Source organism: Labrus bergylta, chromosome 22, assembly GCF_963930695.1.
Source record: "Labrus bergylta chromosome 22, fLabBer1.1, whole genome shotgun sequence".
Taxonomy (NCBI): Eukaryota; Metazoa; Chordata; class Actinopteri; order Labriformes; family Labridae; genus Labrus; species Labrus bergylta.
In genome coordinates this window covers 20,541,004-20,563,699 of record NC_089216.1, presented here as the reverse complement: position 1 = coordinate 20,563,699, position 22,696 = coordinate 20,541,004, and the positions used below count along the sequence as shown (strand labels likewise).

Genomic DNA, 22,696 nt, shown 5'->3' with positions numbered 1-22,696 from the left:
AAATGTCATCTGACAGATCGTCTCTGGATTGGGGGAATTCACTTTTATACTAAGTATTGGTTGGGTAAAATGTTAACTGAAGAACATAAGCATTGGTGGAAAGTGATTAAAGGGGAAAAGGGTCAGACTGATACAAAAACTACAGTCAGGAAATGATGCAGCTCAGGTTTGCTTTTTGTGATTTCGGAAAATAACCATGGCAACACAGAAAATATACTTCCCTCTAGTATAGTTGTAGGAAGGATGGACTGTACTGTTTGTTATTAGGTTAGGAGGAAGCAGTAATATGCCTCAGAGGGCTGAAGCTGCTGTGTTTAATGACATGTTGAGAGATTGTCTAGTCAAGTATGGGTAGTTTTGAAAACATGGACTGATATTATACTAGACTTACATACACTCCATTATGCACATGTAGACAGGAAGAAGCCCAGTGATGATACTAACAAAGAACGTATCTGGTGCTGGTACCTTCAGTGTTGTAAAGCAGTAAAATGCAGCATTCAGGAGTTTGAAATTGAGTATGTATATATGCAGGAGGGAAAAGGTCATGGTTTAGAATATAAAGAGAAAATTCAGCGGATAGCAAGAGTGGCTGTGCAAGACACCACACAGCCAGTGAAGACGCTTCATTGCCAGTGAGGATGCCACTTGGCTCTCCGAGGTCTTGAACTGTTAATAAAGAGGCTACAGCAGGGGAAGATTCTACTAGGACATGGAAGGTGATGATAAACCAGATTAAATGGTATGCGGTCTATGAATGCCTTTGCAGACTTTGAAAAGAATAATGCAAAGAGTACCTCTCTGTGTGGAGTTTGCATGTTCTCCCCGTGCATGTGTGGGTTCTCTCCAGGTACTCCGGCTTCCTCCCACAGTCCAAACACATGCTCGTTAGGTTAACTGGTGACTACATTGTGTAAATGTGAGTGTGTCTGTTTGTCTGTCTCGTAATGTCAGCCCTGTGATTGACTGGCAACAATTCCAGGGTGTACCTAGCCTCTCGACCAATGGCAGCTGGGATCGGCTCCAGACCCCGCAACCCCTAACAGGAAATGAGGTTTAGATAATGGATGGATGGATGTATAAAAACATCCGAGACTCCCTTACATTCACCTCCTTCAAGAAATCCCTCAAAACTCACCTCTTCATCACTGCCTACAACCACTAACTCCCTCCCTCCCTAGATTACTTCTTCATTGTACTGTCCTCGTCTTTTTTTGTTTTGTTTTATTGTTTTATGTTTTTGTCAAAGCGTCTTTGAGTTTTCAGAAAAGCGCAATATAAAACCAATGTATTATTATTATTATTATAAATATGTTATACTGCTGTAATGTATATAAGAGCAACTGTGGCCTCTGAATTTACCCCAGGGAGACGATTGAAGCATTTCTGATTATACGTTGAAGAAGATTTCATGCAGTTGGAGAAGACACATTGGAGTTCATGTGAAAAATTAGAGGCCAAAGAAGGAGCTATGCAGCCCTGCCACCTGAACAGTAGTGACACTAAGCAGGAGTGTGTGTGTGTGTGTGTGTGTGGGGGGGGGGGGGGGGGGGGGGAATAGCCACAGGTGAAGGTGCTATGTGGCTGGTGATGGCATGAAAAGTCTCTGTCAGGGGTCTCTATTGGACCAGAGAAGACTTTACTTTGCAAAGGATGAAAGTGCAATGTGTCATCTGATTAAGCTGTTTCCTCTGAATAAAGCGATGGTTTCTCTACTACTTCTCTGCCTTCTTGAAAAGGTGCAGAGAAATGAGAGCCTGTGTGTTGGTTAACAATTACAGCATATTGCTAGTCTGGGGGCTGCTGAGTCCTGCTACCCCGACTTATTTACCATGAAAGTCTTGTTTGCTCCGTGTTAATGGCTGTTGACTGCTTGGAGGAGCATGTGGTTTGTCTGTGCGCCTGAGGCAGCAGCAGCAGCAACAACGACTAGTCCTTCCCTCCCTTTCCCCTCGTCCATCGATCCACCGTGACTCTGCAAGGAGCCAGATGAAAACCTCTCGCTATGATTTATGGGATGTCATATCCAGGGGAACTGGTGGAGGCCCTCCCTCCAAACGTTTGTTTGAGGGAGTAGCTTGCCCCAGGGCTGAACCTGATCCCCCTGGGTCCTAGTGCCCAGTATTCCTTACTACACCAGGGACGAGGAAACAAGCAAAGTTTAATGGCCGACACTTTGCATTATAGTGAAATTCCAATATCCATGAATTTATTTTATAGAGTTACTTGTAAAAGAAAGCCAGGACCATCAATTATTTAATTAGGGTGCTGACCCAGACCCAAATATTAAAATATTCTCAGAAGTTATAGGCATGAGAGCCTATAAGAGTGTGTTATGTATTTGCATGTAAAAGTATAAAAAATGTGTCTTTTTTCAAACAATGTATGTGAAGTGAGAACGATGTTGAAGATTAAGATGAATTAAAATAAGTGAAGAAACATTATTCCCAGCTCTAAGATATTCATACACTTAAAGCATTCAATCTAAAAGCACTAAAACCATCATTTGCATATTAAATTAAGCTTCTGTTAATTACAGAGTAACAAAGCAACAAGCATAATTTTACATTATTGCTGTACCATGATTAGCTTGGTTTCATTTCTTGTCGTGTTTTTTTCTCTCTCTCACTCAGAGATACATTTATTCATGAATGCCATGGAACTAATGAAAAAATGACAACAAATGGCCAGCTTAGCAACTTAATAAGTGCTTGTGTAATAATTAAGGAGCCATGCGTAACCACCAAATGTTACCGTGTTTGTTTATCTATGAGGGAACACACACACACACACACACATACACACACACACACACACACACACACACACACACACACACACACACACACACACACACACACACATCCATGTCAGTGTCCCACTTTCCTCCATTTGCACTCATGACAGCATTAAGAAGTAATTCGGAAGGCTTAATCCACTTAAAATTAGAGGAGGTTTTTAAGGATTCAGACTTAAGGGTGCCCTAAAAAAATAAAAAAATAAAAAAGAGGATACAAGTCAAAGGCCTCAGGAGACTCTGTGGGATGTAGTAGCGTTCATGTTTCCAAGTGAGAAGAATAGAAATGGAATTAGCATCACGGCATGAGAAGATGGGAGAGGATGAGCGTGTGTTACTATGCGAGCATATTTAACAACGCTGTGTTGTGTTTTGTGACGATGACTTGAGCTGACAGTCCCCACGGACACAGAGTTGTGGCTGAGTTTTGATCCGCTGCCCGAAAGCTCTTTTTTTTCTCTCTCTCCACTCCTCTCCTTACCTCCTGTGTATTTTGTCTCTCTGTCTTGATTCTCCTCCTCCTCTCTACCCTCACCCCCCCCCCCCCTCCCCCGCGCTTATCTGTTTTCCGCTTCTCTCTTCTCATCTACTCTCCTCATTTCTCCCATTTCCTTCTCGCCTTGCTTTTGGCTTTTTCTTGTTTCCTCTCCTCTCTTTTCTTTTTCCTCCCTCCCCAGCAGCTCATGTATAAAAAATAAAAAAAATCCCTGAAAATCAATGATGGAGGAGAAGCAGGGAAAAGGAGGAGCAGAGAGAAAGATAACCCTGGGGCTATTCCAGAAGTGCTGAGGCTAGCAATGTCATGAATGACTTGCCCACTGTAAATACACCAGCAATGATGATGAAAAGGGATGAAAAGTGGTTCCCACTACATGATGATAAAAGCTAATGAAGTCATATTTATCCTAATCATGCATATTTGGAAATGTTGGTGCTACATTATTAATTCACTCAACATTCGCTCACACCCTCGCGGTTCCGGTGAAGTATTATGCTGACGATGTTGTGTGTTATGCTCGGGTTTCAAGATGATGAATGAAGGTCAATATTGGGAGGTATTTCACACCTGTGTGACATTTCCAGAGACTGCACATTACACCAAGAGGACAGTGGGTAAGTGAGAAGGTGGAAAGTGTCTGTGGCATTATGGCACTGCATTCCCAACCAAGTCGTATATCTCAGGAAAAAAAAACACAGGGAGGGGGGGAAAAAAAGAAGCTGTGTGACAGAGTGAAATGACTCAAGACCTGATGTATAGTGTTCTATATGTGCCCGAGGAGCTATAAGTGGCAATGATGGGATGTTGAGGGCTGAGGCTGCAGTGTTGGAGTGCAGTAGAAGGCGGAAGGAAGGGTGTTGAGCTGTGAAAGGGCTAAAAAAAAAAAGTCCAGTCAAGTGATGCAAGTGCTGAAAAGGAAACTCAGACGTGTTAGATTGAAGAAAATCACTGCCTCACCACTTTACTGACAAAAATGTGCACATGGAGACAGTAAGGGAAACATACATGGATAAAAACTAAAAAAGGCACATATGCATTGATAGAAATATTCCCAAAACAGAGTCTGTTGTGTCGCATTTGGACGTAGATGCTTTTTAAAAAAAGGACATTTTATCAGCAGTAACGACAGTGTATTGGAAAAAAACCTCTTAAAAGCTGCTGTCTGCAGACCTCCAGTGCTTTAGCATAAAACCATTAAAAAAAAAAAAAACATTATATAAATATATATACATATATGAATTCATGGTTCTGACTTCCCTCTGTGAAGTATGCAGGCTTTGTGCAGCTTATATTTAAGATAAAAAAAATGAAAAGACAAACGGGATACACGTACTACAATACCCCAGGCAATGGGGGGGGGGGGGGGGGGGGTTGAGGAAGTCTCTACTCTTCATATCAAGTCTTCTGACGAAAATGGTAATATTTCTCTTTTATTGCTCACAGAGCTAATAGTGCCGGGGCAGACAAAAACATCCGCAGTAAGATCTGAGTTTAGAGGAGAGGGTTCTTGACAGTAAAAAAAAAAAAAAAAAAAGGTAAGAAAAGTCAAATGTCACCAAATCATTTTCTCATAAAGCACCTGGAAACTGCTTCCCTTTTTTTTTTTTTTTTTATAATACCTTGAATGGAATGTGCTGTAAAACCAGAAAAGGGTAGTAAGGGAAAAATTCTTCGACCCTCAACACAATATTTTGCAGATGTGTTCTTTTTGAAAAGGTGCCATTACACACAATATAATTCACCTTTTACACGATGATCACTATCTAAAAAAACAACAACATGTGCAATAGACTGGTGTTTGCGTGAACCTGGAAAAAGAATGAAAAGATTCATATTGGTTTTCCTCCCTTCCTATCGTTGACTGTTTGCTAAGCCCCTCCCCTCAACTGTATTTGGCCAGTCATAGCTTAGCACGCCGAGCCTTTCAAGCTTTGATGTTGATGTTTGTCGAAGCAGTGAACAGAGGAGAGTAGAACAGTAGAAGCTATATTTTGTTGATCAGGTGTGTATATGGTTGCTTCTTTTTTTCACTCTCTTTCAACAAAAAAAAAAAAAGGTTAAGAGGCTTTTTGGTCCAACATAAATTTCTGTCTCTTGGCAGATCCGGCATACAAACCTTTAAAAACCAATGTTACTTCCAAGGCCAGTAGCAAGACTCCTTCACAGTTCAGCCTGACAGATATTCTGCAATGCGTCTTTGTTCATTATAGGCTCATATCAGCTATCATCTTTCTGTGTGTATGTTTTCCAATTTGTGCTGATAACAGCACATTCATATTTGTCCCCACAAAAACATACAGATATGCAGAAACAAATGAAAATGTCTATTTTCATGAAAGAGAAAAAGTCCTTAAAACTGTGTGACTATATCATAGTTGTCTTAAGTATTTAAGTACAGAAAATATTGGTTGCCATATCTGTGAATTGGGTTTTTTCCCAAATTTATCAGACTCAGAAATTCCATATCCGCTGGGCCAGAGTGAGAGCGCAGCGCTGTGTGTTTGTGCCTGTCCGACTGTGTGTGTATGTAGAGCTCCCGCAAACGCAATGTGAATTCACAGACTGGGACAAGAATATTACGCCGTCGCAATTTCAAAAACGTAATGACGGCTGAGCTTAGTAACAACGCTTTTGCGAAAACACAGTCTGAAAAGCACTAATGTTAAGGGTTTCCTGCCGTCATGTTTCAATGTTGAGTTTGTGTTTAAGTACAGGAGGCGGGGCTAAGCAAACAGTCAATTATCTCTTTGCTTTCTTTCATCTGTCACCCTCCACCAACCCTTAATGTAATAATGTTTACTCACCGTCCTCTGTGGGCACATAGACATTGAGGTAGAGGCAGTCCTCACTCTGGTTCTGGATGTAACCCGCTGCAACGTCCAGGTTGTCGGTGAACCACACTGGAAGCATAATCTCTGGGAGCACGCCATGGACGTTCTGCGGGCACACGGGGGCAAACTGGGTGGCATTACGGATCTCCTGCCAGGACCCCGGGGCCTCGGGCGGCTGAAAGCGTCTGTCCCCAATGGGCGCTGTGGCGTAAGGGACACCGAGGTACTGCTCCACAGGGCCAAGGATCTCATTGTTTAAGTCCTTCTTAATGCCTCGGATCTTGCCATAGTTGGTGGTGACTATGGGGTTTTTGGAAGGGTCCATTTTCTGGCTGGAGGCCAGGCTAAAGAGCAAGATGAGGCCTAGTACACCCATTAGGCACCAGTCTGTCATGAGACTAAGGGGGCGTGTCCTGGGCAAAATACCCCGCCGACTTTGTTTACTTCGGGCGAGTGGTAGAGGGTTCATAACTGGATTCATCTTCAGCCTGCTGCTTCCAGCTTGGAGTATCGGAGTAGTGTCTTTTTAAAACGGACGGGATTTCATCCAGTAGGGTACTAAAACATCAACAGAACCAGGTTCTATAAGACCAGGAGGTGCTGAGTGAAGGTGAGATGAAGGGCAAAGCAGTTGCTAGGAGAAGAGAGGGTCCTAAGGGTGGTGGACGAGGAGGACGGACAACGGTGCCAGATCTCAGTGTTGACTCTTAACAACAGCAATCCCAAAAAAACGCTTCCCAAGCCATGGTTCTGTTGCGTTCCATCCCTGTGGGTCCTCTATAATCCAGATCATTTGATTTGATCAGCCAATGAATACTGCAGAAAGGGGGACAGTCAAAGGGGGGGGGGGGGGGACAAAAAAGAGAAAGGAGGAGAAAAGATAAGAGAGATTATAGTTTATCTGTAACAGAAATATATTCATTAAATACTGTCAGTGCTTTTTTTCCCCCCTTCAAATGTTGCCAAGCGCAAAATATTGCCTGAAATGAAAGCAGTGGAAATGAAACAACAATAATAATCAGTATTGTAGAGATCAAGTTGTCTTGTTTTGGGAAACATTTCAAGTGATAAGCTATGGATTTGGCTTCACATGATGTGAACATGAGGGGCTGGAAAACCTGCAGCATGTAGAGGAAGTTTGAAAAGAGGCAATCCTCGTGATCACATTCTACTTCCCCTCGCTTTGTGCTACATAATCTCTCACCGGCGGAACATCTCATGTACTCCATGTTGAGCGCACATCTCTACATGACTCTTCCTATTTATTATGGATGAAAAGCTTAGACTGGACTTGTTCGGCTTGTCCTGGTCTGACCTGAGTAAGGACATGAACCAGTGAACTGTGTTTATCACTGCTAGCCTATTCCCGCTAACACGCTAACTTCTCTGCACAAAGCTAATGTAGTGCATCTGATCTAATCATATCTTCCTTTGTTTTTTTTTACAACCGCACGGTTGATGCCTCAATACTCATGGTTATTAATATCCTCAAGGCTTCAGGGCAGCCTCTATAGATGAAGGTGCAGTAGGTAATGTAGACAAAGAGAAGAGAGATTAGGGCGAGCCTTTCACTGCCCAGTAAAGGTCAAAGGTCAGTAATGTGCGCCTGTAAGCAGCTTATAGCAGCCCGAAACACTTCCGCACAACATGCAGAGCACAAAGACCCACACACACATGCGCACAGTAAACCCTCATCGACCCACACATGAATCAGTTGCCCACCCACTGTACACTCATTCATGTAATCTACTGCGCAAATGTGCAAATCCTCCCGGAGCAGACCCAGTCAGAAAATGCATGAGGCATGCAGGGGATTAAACCGTCATAGCATTGTTGGACGGTGTTATGTAATGTTAGAGCACACACCTCCTAGAAGTAATGACTGCAGAGGAAAATCTATTTTATGTTCCCTCTATTTCAGTCTTATCTGATTTTTTTTTAAATTCACCATTTTCTTCTTCCTCCTCGTTCACGCTCTTATTTTGCTTTATCGCCATGCTGTAATTGTCCCATTAAAAGTCATCATTAACCGTATTATTGCGTCGCCTGCACCCACCGAAGCGCCTCTGTGTTTTTGTTGTCCATCCTTCCTTTTCTCCCACTTGCAATAAAGCCATTTGAATTTAAAAAGAAAAGTATGGGAGTGATGTATCCGGAGGCAAGACGGTGGATAATTAGAGTCTATAGGCTGATGAGCAGGCGAGCAGTCTGACTCACTCTGATGTAAGACAGACAAATAATGAAGCTCATTCAAGAAATGATAAAGTTTTTAATGTACAACAGGCTCTTTGAGCGGGGGATTCTTATTTATAATTCTCTTTTACAAAGCGCTAACTGCAACTGAGGTTATACAGTTTTTACAAATACATAAAGCAGAAATCAAGTATATCCTTGATATAGTCATGACTTTGTAAAATCAGTGAGAAGCTCAAGTACTGCCGGCTGTGTTGTTGTCAGAGTCGTGTTTACATGGACAGGACGGCCGGCTCCTCCCCTTGTGTCTAAAAGCTGTTTTAATCAAGGACTAGAGAAGAAGAAGAAGAAGAACATACTCATTTCTTATTTTGATGTCATTTTGTAATCACAGCCATTCCATACCAATTTATGTGCAATGTGAGGCTACAAGCTAACTAAAGTGTGCTAACATTAGCATGTTAACACAACAATGCAGGACACAGGTAATTACAGATCAAGCCAAGGACAATATTGTCCATCGCTTGCGCTAAACTCCCCAATGCGAACTCTAGTGGAGGAGGGTTGGAGGTGTGTCACTGGAGGAGAGCAGAGGATTTCAGTATGGTGGAGGTTTTTGTTTTGGTTTCATGCTGGTGCTCAAAGGTGACATCTACTTAATCAAAAAGTCGCACCTTTTTTTTTTAAGGTTGGCAAGATTTTCTTGACTTAACTATCCTACTTGTTTTAAAACGATACAATACCCATTGTTTAAATGATCGACAGTATCGAAAAAAACTACGGATCATATTTAACCCAAAGAGAGAAAGACAAAGTGACCGTATCTATTCAAGTTCACAAGTTGGCAAATGCTGACTAAGAACCTAAAGGCAATGTTTCAGTACCGTAAAGTTGCCAAAGTATTTGTTCAGTTTAGACTGTGCAGGAAATTGCTATGCTTGCAATTTTTTTAAGTAAAAAAACCCAAGAAATTACCCAATATTGGGTGCCAAGACTTCTATTTTTGTTGCTGTGGTATTGATATATATATGTTTACTTGTATCCTATCAAAGTTTAAAATTCTGGTATCGTGATCACTCTTTGTCTTCTTTTGCTACAGCGCGTTCACTCTAAATATATTGGAGTCTGCCTTTGTTCCTCTCACTGTGGACTTTGTTGTTCTGCCCACGCACCTGGGTGTACATCTGGGAGTGTACCCTCTCACAGAGAAGTGGACAGCACGGTGTGTGCTCTAATTAAACCATGGAGAGTCTGGAGGACGGCCTGCTATTGCACTGCAGGCAGGGACTAGCCCTCCACACACACACACACACACACACACACACACACACATCTACACTGACGCACACACACTGACACCTACCATTAAACTTTCATCCTCTCAAACACATAAAAGAGACTGGGAGATAGAGAGGCAGAGATAAAATAGAGCGAGGAAAGAAGCAGAGAGAGACAAATGCAGATGAAGAGGAAACAGGTCCTGGTGTTAATGAAATGCTTCTTTCTGGTCAGCAGAGATCCTTAAGGCTACTTGAGTTAAAGCAACAGGAGACGCTGCATCATTAACCCTGGAGTCTCTCAAAAAGTGGAGATCTAACAGACCCAGGGAGGGGGGCCAAATGCCCTCAACTTTCCCCTCAAGCCTTTGCAGGCGCAGAGGGGCGGCAGAGGCCTACAAAAGCCAGCAACCCTGGTAAGAATCCAAGACCCTGGCAGGCAAGAGTTTGCCTGGAGGGACCTCCAGAATTTCGGGGGTGCATCTGAGTGTTTAATTGCTAATTGGCTCAATTAGAGCGCCTAATAGGTCCGGCTTTGCTGTGACCAGTGGGAGAGCTTAAGTGATTGATGAAGCAGAGAGGGAGAGATGAAGGGAGAGTGGGGGGGACTAGTGGAAACAGAGTTTAGCATGGCAACAGAGCCATATGAAGGCTTTTTCACACAGACACTCAAAGCATAAACAGAATTAAGAGGAAAAACGGGGGACAAAGAAACAGAGTCTGATACTATGATGACAAGTTTTGCCTTAATATCAACGCAGCTTGTAGATGGACAAATTCACTTTATCAACCAAAGACAGGAGAAGAACATAAAAAAAAGACTAGTGGCTAGCTCGTTGCAGGACTTACGTCACCACCCCCTCCCCAAGCTTGTGGTGGATTTTCCTGCATATTTCACTTCTCACAAAGGCTTCCCCTGACTTCCTACGGAGAATTTCCAAGGGGGCGGGGCAGGAAAAATTCCAGGTTAAGATGGAGTGAAAAATGTGCACAACCCCAAAATTTCCACAAGTTTTCAGAGGTTTTTGTGCACATTAACAGTGCTCTACATCCACAGACGTAGCACACATTATCTGACTCGCAGACACAGATTTAAAGGAGCATGCTCTCCTGATACACTGTATCTGCAGTGCTATAACACACATGCACACTCATCCATGATTCATTCCATCAGGAGGATGTTGTTTTTTTCCCCGCATTCCCGGGAAGCAGAGAGACAAAGAGGACCATGCAGGCCGTGTGGTGGCAAACCAACAGTATTAACCTCATCTTTATTACACCTTTCCTCCATTTTTTACCTTTTCTTACTTTGTCATCTGAATAAGCTACTGGCAGACACTTTAAAGGGATACTTCACCTGTTGAAACATGAATCTGTATTGACATTGGGTCATATATGTAGAAATGTGAAATACATTTTGAAGTTGGTGCCTTCTTGGCCGAGAAAAGGCAGAAAGTGTCTTTTTGGCTCATGTTGATGAAAGACACCAAATCCCAGAATGCACAGCACCGCAGGCCACTCCCACTAATGTCCTCTATAATAGCTAACCGCAACAGCTTCCAGTGACGCAAAAATCGTAATTTTGCGTCACTAGAAGCTCCCTTTCAGACTTAGAAATACAAAGATTTCCCATCTCAGGGGAAAATTAGGGCAGGGTGCACGACCATTCAAAAATACTAGCAGGTTTCTAAGTATCCCTTTAAGGGTGCAATGTAACACAAACATTTCTATTTTCCCATCTTGACCAGTCGGTTTCCTGCAGGCTGTATAGCCAAAGGGCTGCATGAATCAATATTCAGAATAAGCCCCCCATAAAAAGGCAAAATAATGTTCTCAATTTAAATTTGGTACAAACCAGTCCTTTAGATCATAATCCACAGTTAACCACAAGCTACAAGCACTGAGGTGTTAAGAGTCATGCTTCAGGACGCTGACACTGTCACTGCTCTCATAGACTGCTGTGCCCTTCATCAGGCATGGGTAAACCAGGACCTCAGGCTGCGGGCCAGATGCAGCCTGTCAAACACTTTAATCTGACCCACAAATCTGTAAGTGATACAATTTTGTTGCTTAATCTGTTGACCTGAAACGTCTCCTCCCTGTGAACAAATTCTGATAGACGGCACAGTAATGCTCTTATTATTAGGCCCACAGCAAGGCTATAACAATGTCACCATTGCTCAGTACAGTCGATATCCCTTCTACAGCTAAAAAAAAAAGGGAGCTGTGTAAAAGGGAAAGTCGACAGTGAATGCTGAGCATATAACACAGAATGGACAGCTAAATACTTTTCACTAAGCTAGAGAGGAACGCAGGATGACTGATCTGTCAGGAGGCTTCAGAAGAGAACATCACGCAACCATTTTTGCTGCATCTACACCAAAATGAGCGCTTTAAAAAGTAAAGGAAGAAAAGGCAGCTTAATGTCTCATCAGTTTGCAAGCTCAGGAAGACAACAGAGTTTTTACAAAGTGCTGCAGGATTCAGAGGCAGGTATGAATAACTGTCACATTCTTAGTCACAAGAGAGAAACATCACAACAAAGTCTTCAAATGTTTTTTTTAGAGAAACATCTTTGGAGCCCACTTTAACAGTTTCACTTCATCATACCGTTCAGCCACTTAGTGCAAGTTGACTAACATTGACATAACTGTTTAGCTACAAAATGAATCCCCCTTTGAGCTACTGCTATGGGAATAGTTTGACATTTTGGGTTTCATTTGCTCAGTTTTTTAAGATATGAGAAGTGAGTGTTCAATCTTTACACACTTAGTGCTCGGCAAATAAATACTTTAGGATGTAACTACCTGAAAACTTGTTTTGGTGCATTATGATGCAGATTAATCAAGCAAAAACTAAATGTTATTTAGGAAGTTTTGTGGATATTATTTATGTGAATTTTGTTTGTTTTGGACGGATTCAAACTAGCCACCCAACTTTTTTTTATTTTCCTGCTTCCTAATTGGAGCTCTATATCTCCAATATTTGCAACACACATTTGACCTTTTTCTCCGGTTGATTTGGTAAATTCAACACTACATGGTTTCATTGTAACACATCCTACAGTTGCAAAAGAATATTATTAATCCAAGGCACAACTAACTTTCAAATATAGTGGCCAGGCCGGCAATCACACGTCACATATTGGTGGCCATTTTTACTTTGCTTGTATTTCCAGTAATTAAGATACTCAGCAAACATGCCAACTCAATATGTTTTAATGAAAATGGTAAATGGACTTTACCAATGTATCATATTTCTAGTTTTCCCTTCCAAGATAACTTGGGATATGGAGTGCAGGAACTGGGACCAAACCAGCAACCTTCCAACTGAAAGAAGACTAACTCTACTACTAAGCCACAGCTCCTATGTGACATACATGATTATTGAAAAGCTGTGGATTAGATGATGTTGTGTAATTGTTGAGTAAATACAATTTGAAAATCTCATTTTGTTCTTGTAAACAGTTGAAATGTCCACCCTCAGTTCTTGGCATAAAGGAGACCAGTAATGTTTCCTTCACATTCTTATCCAAGAGAAAATGTATTTATCAAACCCAAACTAAAAATGGAATTTTCTGTATAAAGCTTGGTTTATTTTGTCATACATATTTTGTTGTTTTCTGTTCCTTTTTATGTTAAAAAGTGGTTACTGCTGACTGCAACCCAACGCCAAGTACTGGCACTGCAATCAGTTGAAACTGTCTTCCTGTCTTTCTGATAGATGTTACTCCAACAATCACTCTTTATTTTCCACTTGGTTTTTGTCAATTCATTCTTAAGGAACAAATCTTGCTCTTAACCTGCTCAAATGATCCTGATAGTTCACCAGCTAGCTACTATCTAATCTGTTTGGTGATGTGCTTTATCAGAGGTTTTTCAATTATTTGATTTCACTGATTTTGTAAAGAAAAAACAATGTTTTTCTGCTTCTTTATGTAACAGACTACTGCTAAATGTAACACTCCACTGATTACAATTGCCCGTGTAACAAAGGAACATGTTGCTTTTTGGAAATTAATTCAGGGTTGGACTTGTTTTCTTTAGTTTGGGAATACATGAATCCTCAGTGGGATTGTCTCGCGACAAAGGTAACCAAGCCCATAATAGAGATATCACCTTTTGTAGAAAATACAAGACAGGAAAGGAGATTTTTTCTTTAGTGTGGTATTGATCAGGAAGCACTTTGAAGAGTGTTTAAGCTTTGCCTTAAAGGTGTTGAATTGATTTAAGTAAAAATACACACTCTGCAGTAACATCCAATATGGTACAAAAAAAAACTATGACTTCAAAAATCTAAATGACTTTTCTAGCTCAAATTAAGTGTTGTAAGCTCTGCAATTTGCTGCTTGGGTAATAAAATTGTATTACACTCTGCAGGTGTTATTTTTATTGTGTCTTTCTCTTGTATGTGTGAACAATTTTCTCCCTCATTAATTACAACAAGTCTCACCAGAGATCATTTCCCACAAATTAGAAGTTGTCCTTTATTCTGCGGATCTCTACTTCAAAAGTGACACCAGACTTTGATGTTGTTGCCATGAGGGAGGGGAGCTGCTTCACTGCTCATATTACGGCAAGAATTACACCAAGTGCTTATGATTTCATGTTTACAACAGCAGGCCGACTTTGTTATCTTTAATTGCTGTGAGGGATGTCTCAATACCACTTTTATGTGCTGTAACAGAGGCTTCCTCCAATTAACCTGCTGTTAATCTTCCACATGGAGGTCACATCTCTGCTCGTGGTGAGTGAAGTGTGATCAGTGAGTGTGATGAACGTGGGGCTCATTTTGGGAGAGAATAAGCATTATTCCTAAAGGATGGCTGTGGATTAGGATTAGACAATGTTGTGTAATTGACTCATGTCCACATCAAAGAAGACGTGGTGGTTTGCAGGACATAATGTGATGTTTAAGCCTGTTTTAACTGTAACATGATTAATGACTTCCTTGATCAAGAATAAACTGAAAATAGTTTTTCAATTTTGTTATAGGGAATTTGATTGGGAGATCATAATTCCCCACACTGTAATAATTGTACACACTGTACAGGGGGGAAAATTATTTTTATAACTCATCTGTATGTTGCACGTTGAAGCTGTTAGCCACAAAGCTAAAGACCAACCTAAACTCGACCTCTTGGCACATCGCTTGTCTGACCAAACTTTAGATTTAGAAAGGTCTTCCAATTTGGTGACCGCAATCATTGAGCCAATGGGTGAAGCCAGAAAAACTACGCCATGCTTTTTAGTGTCGATGGTATATCTATCCATACAGATATAAGATATAAAAAAAACCTAGCCCTAGACCAATGGTAATGATGGAACAATATCTTCATTGAACCAATAACTGTAGAAGAGTAAATGCTCTTGAACAATCAGACAGAGACATATGGCTTGTGACTCGAGGATCTGTTTATTTCTCTTGGACCAGTTCTTTTATAGCATCCCAATCATCCTTTGATGGGCAATCATCACACTGGGCAATTACAACATGTGTGCTATATAAAGACCATTTCCTAGAAGTTTCTTTGCCGGACAAACTGGTCTATTACCAGGAAAGTGTGTGTGGGTATGTGTGTACGTGTATCAGATCATGACCTTATGACCTGGCTAAATTCAGAGGTTAGATAACTATTGGTTTGTGCCTGTTGCTGTCCAGATTGTGTGTTTCTGTTATGATTCAACCTTCCAAACTACAACATAACAATGAAGAAAATGTGTTTGGCTCATGACCTTGGTTATGTTTCAGTAACTGGGAACCAAAAGGACCATGAAAACCTCAAACAAAGCTTTATTGACAACATGATGAACTTGAGAATATTGCTTACTACCCACACAGTTTGGGTTGTTAAAAACATTTCAAGCTGAACTCTTCCTTACCCTAAAACCAAACCTTGATACAAGATGACAAGACAGTTTTGTGGGCTGTTTATTTGGTTTCAGAAGTTTATTTACTCTCTTCTGCTAAAAAGTTTCACCAGTCTTCCTGCAACGGACAAATAAGTCTGGAAATTACAGCCTCGGATCAAATCATCGCCATTCTGCTGGAAGTGCAGTCTAAATCCCACTAAGACCAATTCCACCCAATTCTACTCCAATACAGTGCCAGTAGCACCCAGTACGACCTCCCCAGTAATTGCTTGCCACCTTTCCCTTTGTGTTGTCTTGCCAGTCAGTCTGTCAGTACACTGGGTTCAACCTAATGATAGATAATAACCTGACTATACCAGGCTGGTGGTGCTGGCTAATAGCTGGAATCCAGTGTGCTGGATGGAATCGGTCAAGAGACGCAACGGCCCTAAAAAATAATCTTGTGGATGGGGGAAGAAAGACAGAGGGTGGATAGATAAGACAAGTCCAAACAGTTTCATGTATAAAGACCCCATGTGAATCTTCACAGGAGAATTCAAAAATGCTAATATATACACTCACATTAAACCGCCCACACAAATGCATTTCTGTCATTATCATATCAAGGCTTTTAAAGTCTAATAGCATAGCCCGTTTGTTTTTACATTTGCTAATTAATACATGGAAGCTCAAACATGGTAATTGGAAATTTGAACAACAACATCCCATGACGTGTGAGTCCATGAGAGATATTTTCATCGTTTTGAACAAAATGTAAAAATGTTCTTTGGAATATTTCTGCGATGCTGGTGTGTGTGTTTCTTTATCCCGGTGACAGCAGCTTGATGTGTTGATCGCAAAGTAATTTTGAAAGCATTGTAGACGTAGACGGTGAGTGTTTGAACAGAAAAAAGGGGGCTATTACATCTCCTCAGATGCCACATTAATGCCTGTAGATGTGTTGGACGTAAATGTGTGTTTGTGTTTGTACGCTTGCCGCCTTGCTGACAGTGCTCTGTGGAGGCTCTGAATAGAAAAGAGCCGGCGGGGAGGTCAGTGCTCACTCAGGCTACTGTTAATCTTTTTTTTTTTTTTTTTCTTTTTTTTTTAATCCTTCCATCTCTCTCAGTGAGGAAAAGAAGGAATCAGACTAAGGGCCAGAGTTCAACAGATAGAGCTGAAGGGCAGTTGTTTGTTAAGATTATGTAGAGGAGAACGATCAACTCACTTTTAGATCTGCAGGAAATTTATAAAGGTTCAAAAAACAAAGCAGACAAAAAATTAATCTAAGGCCTTAACCTGACTTTTAGTCCTGTAGAAACAGTGGAGTTAAACAACATGCTCTCTTTACTGCCACAAGGTTGAGGTATGAGGCAGCTCATCATCACTCTATGATATTTCACATATGTCAATATAGGATTCCATTTTTATTATGTTGTTAGTTCATTTAGATGTTTGGAGAAAAGGATCGTTCATTTGTATTGATATTGATACCATTATCTGGACTCCCAGGCATTGGGAGACATCTGGACCCTTAACATTGAGAGTCTTTATAGATACAACTATCAATAATGTGGCTCAGTGGTAGAGTTGGTGGTCTCTCAGCTTGGGGTTCGATCCCCAGCTCCTGCAGCCACATGTCTGATGTGTCCTTGGGCAAGACACTTAACCCCAAGCTGCTCCCGTTGCTTCGTCTTTAGTGTATAAATGTGTATGAATGAATACAGATGGTCTCTTTACACAGCAGCCTCTACCATCAGTGTGTGAATGTGTAGGTGTGACCTGCAGTGTGAAAGCGATTTGAGTAGTCAGGAGACTAGAAAAGTGCTACACAAGCTCATCTCCAATTTCCCATCGATACTTTTCTATAATTTGGTGTTATGACTAGACGACATTACACTTTTAACAGGTATTACTTTACAAGTGACCTTCTCATCCATAGACCTTGAAATAAACACAGTTGATGTGAGTTATTTTAACGTTTTACTTTAAAAAATCTTGGCATCAGTCAGTCTAAAGATGTATTATAAACGTTTTATGTTTTTTTTCATAGATTGGAATTATATTTATGTCTTTACTATATTGCTGGAAAAACACCAAAAAATGTCTCCTCCAAACAACTGTAGCTTATTTAGTTTGCCGAAATATAAATGTTCTTTTTTTTTGCATTACATTTGAACACATCATGATGCCAGTTTGCTTTGACTCATTGTCATTTGAGGAGAATCACCGTCCCCCATCAGAACCTGCAGTTGAAAAATATTTTTCAAAATGCAGACAGAGAACTGTACTTTAGTTTAATTTGATGCACAACGCTGATATGCTTGGCCATGAAGTTGGACGCATCTCACTTGAAACCGAAAGAGTTTGGCTAACTTTCTGACAAAAAAAAAAAGTATTTTATTCAGAGAGTGCTTCATAAATAAACTCAATAGTTCTTATCTTCCGAAAAAGGAAGAAAATTGAGGCAGCAGAGCGAGAAATATTGCTTTTACTCTACACATTCTTCTTTCTTGTCAAAACTTGGCACCCGCATTACCCACAATGCATCTTAGCTGTTGACAGTTCACTCTAATAATTGCGTGTTCCGCTAGTAGCAGCTTGTGTAGCCTCGAGCAGCTAGCCTCGAGCAGAGACCAGAAACGGAGCCACAGAGGTCTTGTAGGCTGACTTCTTTCAACTTCACACCCCCTGAGTTTATTTTTTTTTCTCTCTCCAAACCTGTAGTCTTCAGCACTAAGCGACACTGACTCACACTGAAATTACTTGAGGCAATTTATCAGATTTTATGCAGCTCCCTCTGCAGCCACAAAAGGCTTTCCATACAACTTTCTTCACATACGCAGAACTACTCCACAAGACTACTAAACAGACATTTATACGTATCACTGACAGCCCTGTTACACCTGGGCTTAGATTTGTTAGATTACTTTAGATTTAGTTTTTCAGATTCTTTGAGGCATCAGTACACATTACCTGGAAAAAAAGTGGTTGCAAAGTCAAATTCTTGGAACAAATGAGTGTGGGAATGCACAGATTCAGATGTATATTAACACCATGCAGAGTTAACATTTCAGCCTCCCAAGAACTTTCCTTTCACAATGTAGAGAATCCTGTCAATATTTAGAGTCTCTATTCAGCCTTTTCTATCTTTAAACATAATTGTCTTCCTCCCTCCCCAGACGCTATTCACCCGTTATAGAGATGAGACCGGGCTGACAGAGAAGGAGAATAGCCTGATAGACTGCCAGCTACAATACAGACACAATGGGAGGATGCAGAGATGGAGCGAGGGCTAGACGGAGGAGGAGGAGAGTCTAGGGGCTGTCAGCAAACTTGTTGACAACCCAGAGATATACACACACACACAATCAGTGGTTGAAGCTGCAGTTTGACGAGTGAGGAGTGTCTGTGTAGGAGAGGGGGGGGTTTGGGGATGCGGACCACCAGAGCGCAAAATTGGAAACAATGTGTCGGCAAGAGTTAAAAAGCAAATATTTACAGGGTTTTAATTTGCATTGGGAGCGTTGAGTTTCCGGTGCGGGTCAGCGCGTCAATGGAAGAGCGGAGGAACAAGCAGGGGCACGGGTGGTAATTAGGCAGACAGTGGTGGATTAATCACAGGCTGACAGCACAGCCTCCACAAAGCTATACGCAGCAGCATCACTTAGGCGGGCTTGTCTGCAGAAGCACTTTGGATGTTTCCCTCTCACCCAGAGAAGATGAGTGCACCCAGCTTGCCTGATTTTTGTCTTCTATTTTCATCCACATGCAGACTCCCCGCCCCGCCGTCGTGCTCTGATTACCTTACCTTCACTTCCCCCCCTGTCTACTCTATCAAACCACAGCTCTAAATCTCTCCCCCCCCTCCCTTTGCTCAAGGCCAGCTTCTGAGTGGCTCAGCCCCCACCCCCCCTACAGGTCCTCCAGCAGGGGCATCAAGGAGAGGGAGAGGACAGCGTGGAACTGCTCCAGGGGGGGGAAGATCTCAGTGGCTGGAGGAGCAGCTCAGTGACACTTGTGAAGAAGGAAGGGAGATTCAGCATAGTTGCCATTTTACACATTCCATGTGTCGTGAATATTTATCTACTTCTAAGCGTCTTTGACCTTGGATCATATGTATGGGAGAGTATTCAAACTTTAAGGAGTTCAATTGGTAGTAAACGTTTTAAGACGTTGGGACTCTTCTCCTATATTTATGGTCCATTGAACATTGGGCTTTAGAGTACAGCGTTAATGATCGGACACATACTGAAGAGGTCTTCATAATTAAAATGTGGAAGTTTTTAAATCAAAAAAGGGACTTCACCTAGCAGGACCTTTAGAATTATTGGATTGCAAAGAAAGCTTTTTTATATATTTAAAGGTTTACAAGCTCACCCCCCCCCCACCCCCCCTCCAACTCATGGTGCAGTGGTCAGTAAAGGTCAAGAAACATTAGCATTGAAATAAGTCATCCCTGAAAGCAAATCCATTGAAAGCAAAGAAAAACTAAATCTGACAGAATCTTTTGCATGAAGTTTGATTTTTATGAACTCTGACAACACAAAGATGACCAATGAATCTTGGCAGTCCTGACCTTTTGGGTGGGGGGGGATATGGAGCCATAAAGTTCAAGGTGGGGAAACTATTGTAATGTATTATCTGTGTTGCACCATTTACTTTTATTATCCACCGATCTAAACAATTCTCAGCAAAAGTAAAGTGGTTTTTGAAAAATAAGAAGACATTAGTCGATGGTTGAAATGACGTCTGCGACTCCAGTAAGGCCATATCTTTATCTTGTGTGGTTACTATGGTAATATGGTGAGAGTTGGCTCAACTGGCAGGATTGGAGAAAGAAATAGAGAAAAGACAAGGTCAAGGGAAACAGTTTTTAGTGGAAGGACTAAAAAAATGTAACTGGGAGAAAACTTCAGTGCATGGCTGTAACTTTGGAATGGTTCTTTGTAAAACAGACGTCCAACATTTATTCTACTCAAATGCTCGCCAATTGCCGGGTAAATTCCTGCCATGATAAGCAAGGTCTGCTTTACAAATCTTGCAGGTAATCCTTTTTTTCACACAAGTTGTGTTATATGGTCATGACTGGACAAAGAAATAGCAGGTCGAATGCACACTTTAAGCTGTGTGTTCAACATTTAGTGACTGAACTCTTCAAGACTCGAGCCGGGCTCCCATGTCTCTGTCGCTTGTTGTTTACTGCAGAGGAGTTAAAGTGAAGGGGGTTAGCACCTACGTTAAGAGACAAATTTGTTCCTGGAGCAGAGCAATAGGTTTCCCCTGTGCTCTCTGAACATGGTCAGGACACTGAAGCAGGAACGTTTAACACTTTTCTTTTGCAGCTTTGAGGGTGAAACACTCCCAGACTTATTAGGTTTTAGGACTAATGGTTTTTAAATCCACTAATTTCATTATGCTGCTGTATGTTTCTGTTGCTTAATCATCCTAAACAACTCTCAGCAGAGATAGTTAAGACGTGAGATGGCTCACTCCGCAGCAACTCTGGAAAACAGTGTCCTGTCCGTGCACTGCATGAAAACATGAGCGATGATATAGACATTACACATCAACGATCCAATTCTTTGGCAAATAACTGATTGTTGTTGACAATATTGACTACTTGCACCCACATGACCAAGTCTACTTTCCATGCTGAATTACTGATCAGCAAAGAACACAGAAATAGGTCATAGCAAAGTTAACAACAAAGACGGACAGAAAAAGAAGAAGATTAGAAGATAAGCTAGTCAGAAGATATTGTACTTCTACTGGATGGAAATGCTTGTTTGGTTCCCAACAATGGAAGTAAATCAAATCATGATCACCAGATGTACATGAAATACTGGAAACATATTCAGAGGTGTGGCTCTGTTCAAAATTTATAATTTGGCAGTCAGACAAAAATGTTCAACTGTATGGACCTAATAGTTTCTGTACTGAGAGTTCTGTACCACAGGCACTGAATTATTACTTTTACCCTGCTCCCAACCATACCATGGATCATTAACAATATTTTTAAGGTTGGCTATCAGTCAATTTTAGAACTTTAAAGCAATGTTTAAAGTAGTGGCTTTGCAAGATATTTATCCCCACATTGTAAGTAAACATAAAAAACTCTTTATGGGCCAGTTTACGTCACCTCACAAATGCAAAAGTTGAACAATAATGCTTGGCAACGATGTCAAATTTGCTTGGTAGTCTAAATTAGAAAAATAATATATGCTTTGGCATTTCCTGGTTGTGTCGATATTGTAATGTCATCCATGTGAAATTTGAAAAAAACAAGACCTGAACCACGGGTCCACAGAGGATTTATTTTAAACTGGGTGATTGGGAAACACAAATGTACCAATACAGAAGGTTTGGCCCAAGGCGATGACTACACTGTGTTTGTGAGGAAGGGGTGAATGGGGTCTAATTGAGAAAATTAACACTGCTGGAAGGAAAGTGACACACAGAAAGAAAGCGACAGAATAGAGGATATGTAAGGACAAATGGGGGAAGTGGGGGATTGTAAAAGAAATACAGCTCCCCAAGCCAGGCTAAAGCAAAGCTGATGAATGTCAATTGTAGCTCACAGCTGCTCACTTGACAAGCAGGAAGGCACCTGGACTTTGTTTACAGTCAGACAGGGACCCACGACCTGGGACAGATAAAAGCCTTCCATTAAAATATTGACTTAGAGGATTAGGAAGGTAGAAGAACTTGTGTAAAGTGACAGAACTCGGTAATTTTCCAACTGAGATGCCACAGAGGCTCCAGAGAACAGATATTAAGGCATCAAATGATTAACAGAAAGTTTATTCTACATTTGTGGGTCCAATACAAGAAATATGGAGATCATGGCTGTACTTGTACGTGTTTCTACCGCTGTTATTTTGGCTGTATGATTCAAGAAAAGGACACATATGTGTATACAACGTTCAATCATTCAGTAGTCTGTTGTATTACTTTTTGATGGGGCTGGGGAGAACTGCTGCTACTGAGTATGTAGGAGTATGAGTATAGCTATAGTCTATTTATCTTCAAACTCACACCCCATAACAAACGTTTGGATGTCCAAACAAAACAAACTTCATGCTGAGCCACCAATAGTACTTGATTTGAAATTGTAATAAGATCAAAAGGTTTCCAGAATAGTCAAATCATTTAGGCTGAATTTGAAATATCACAAAAAAGGAAATGATGCAGCTGTAAAAGTTTTGGAGTCTTTGATATTTTATTCAGTGTAGCTCATCTTAAGT

At 41.1% G+C, this 22,696-nt stretch overlaps 1 protein-coding gene across 2 annotated transcripts in view; it reads right to left on the bottom strand.

Moving 5' to 3' along the window:
* The window catches only part of nlgn2a (neuroligin 2a), a 233,541-nt gene that overhangs the window by 143,382 nt on the left and 67,463 nt on the right, over positions 1-22,696 (bottom strand). For both annotated transcript variants that reach the window (XM_065950222.1, XM_065950221.1), the window contains exon 2: positions 6,101-6,943. In XM_065950222.1, the coding sequence (XP_065806294.1) occupies positions 6,101-6,608 (508 nt within the window). In that variant the 5' untranslated portion in view covers positions 6,609-6,943. The remainder of the gene's footprint in view (positions 1-6,100; positions 6,944-22,696) is intronic.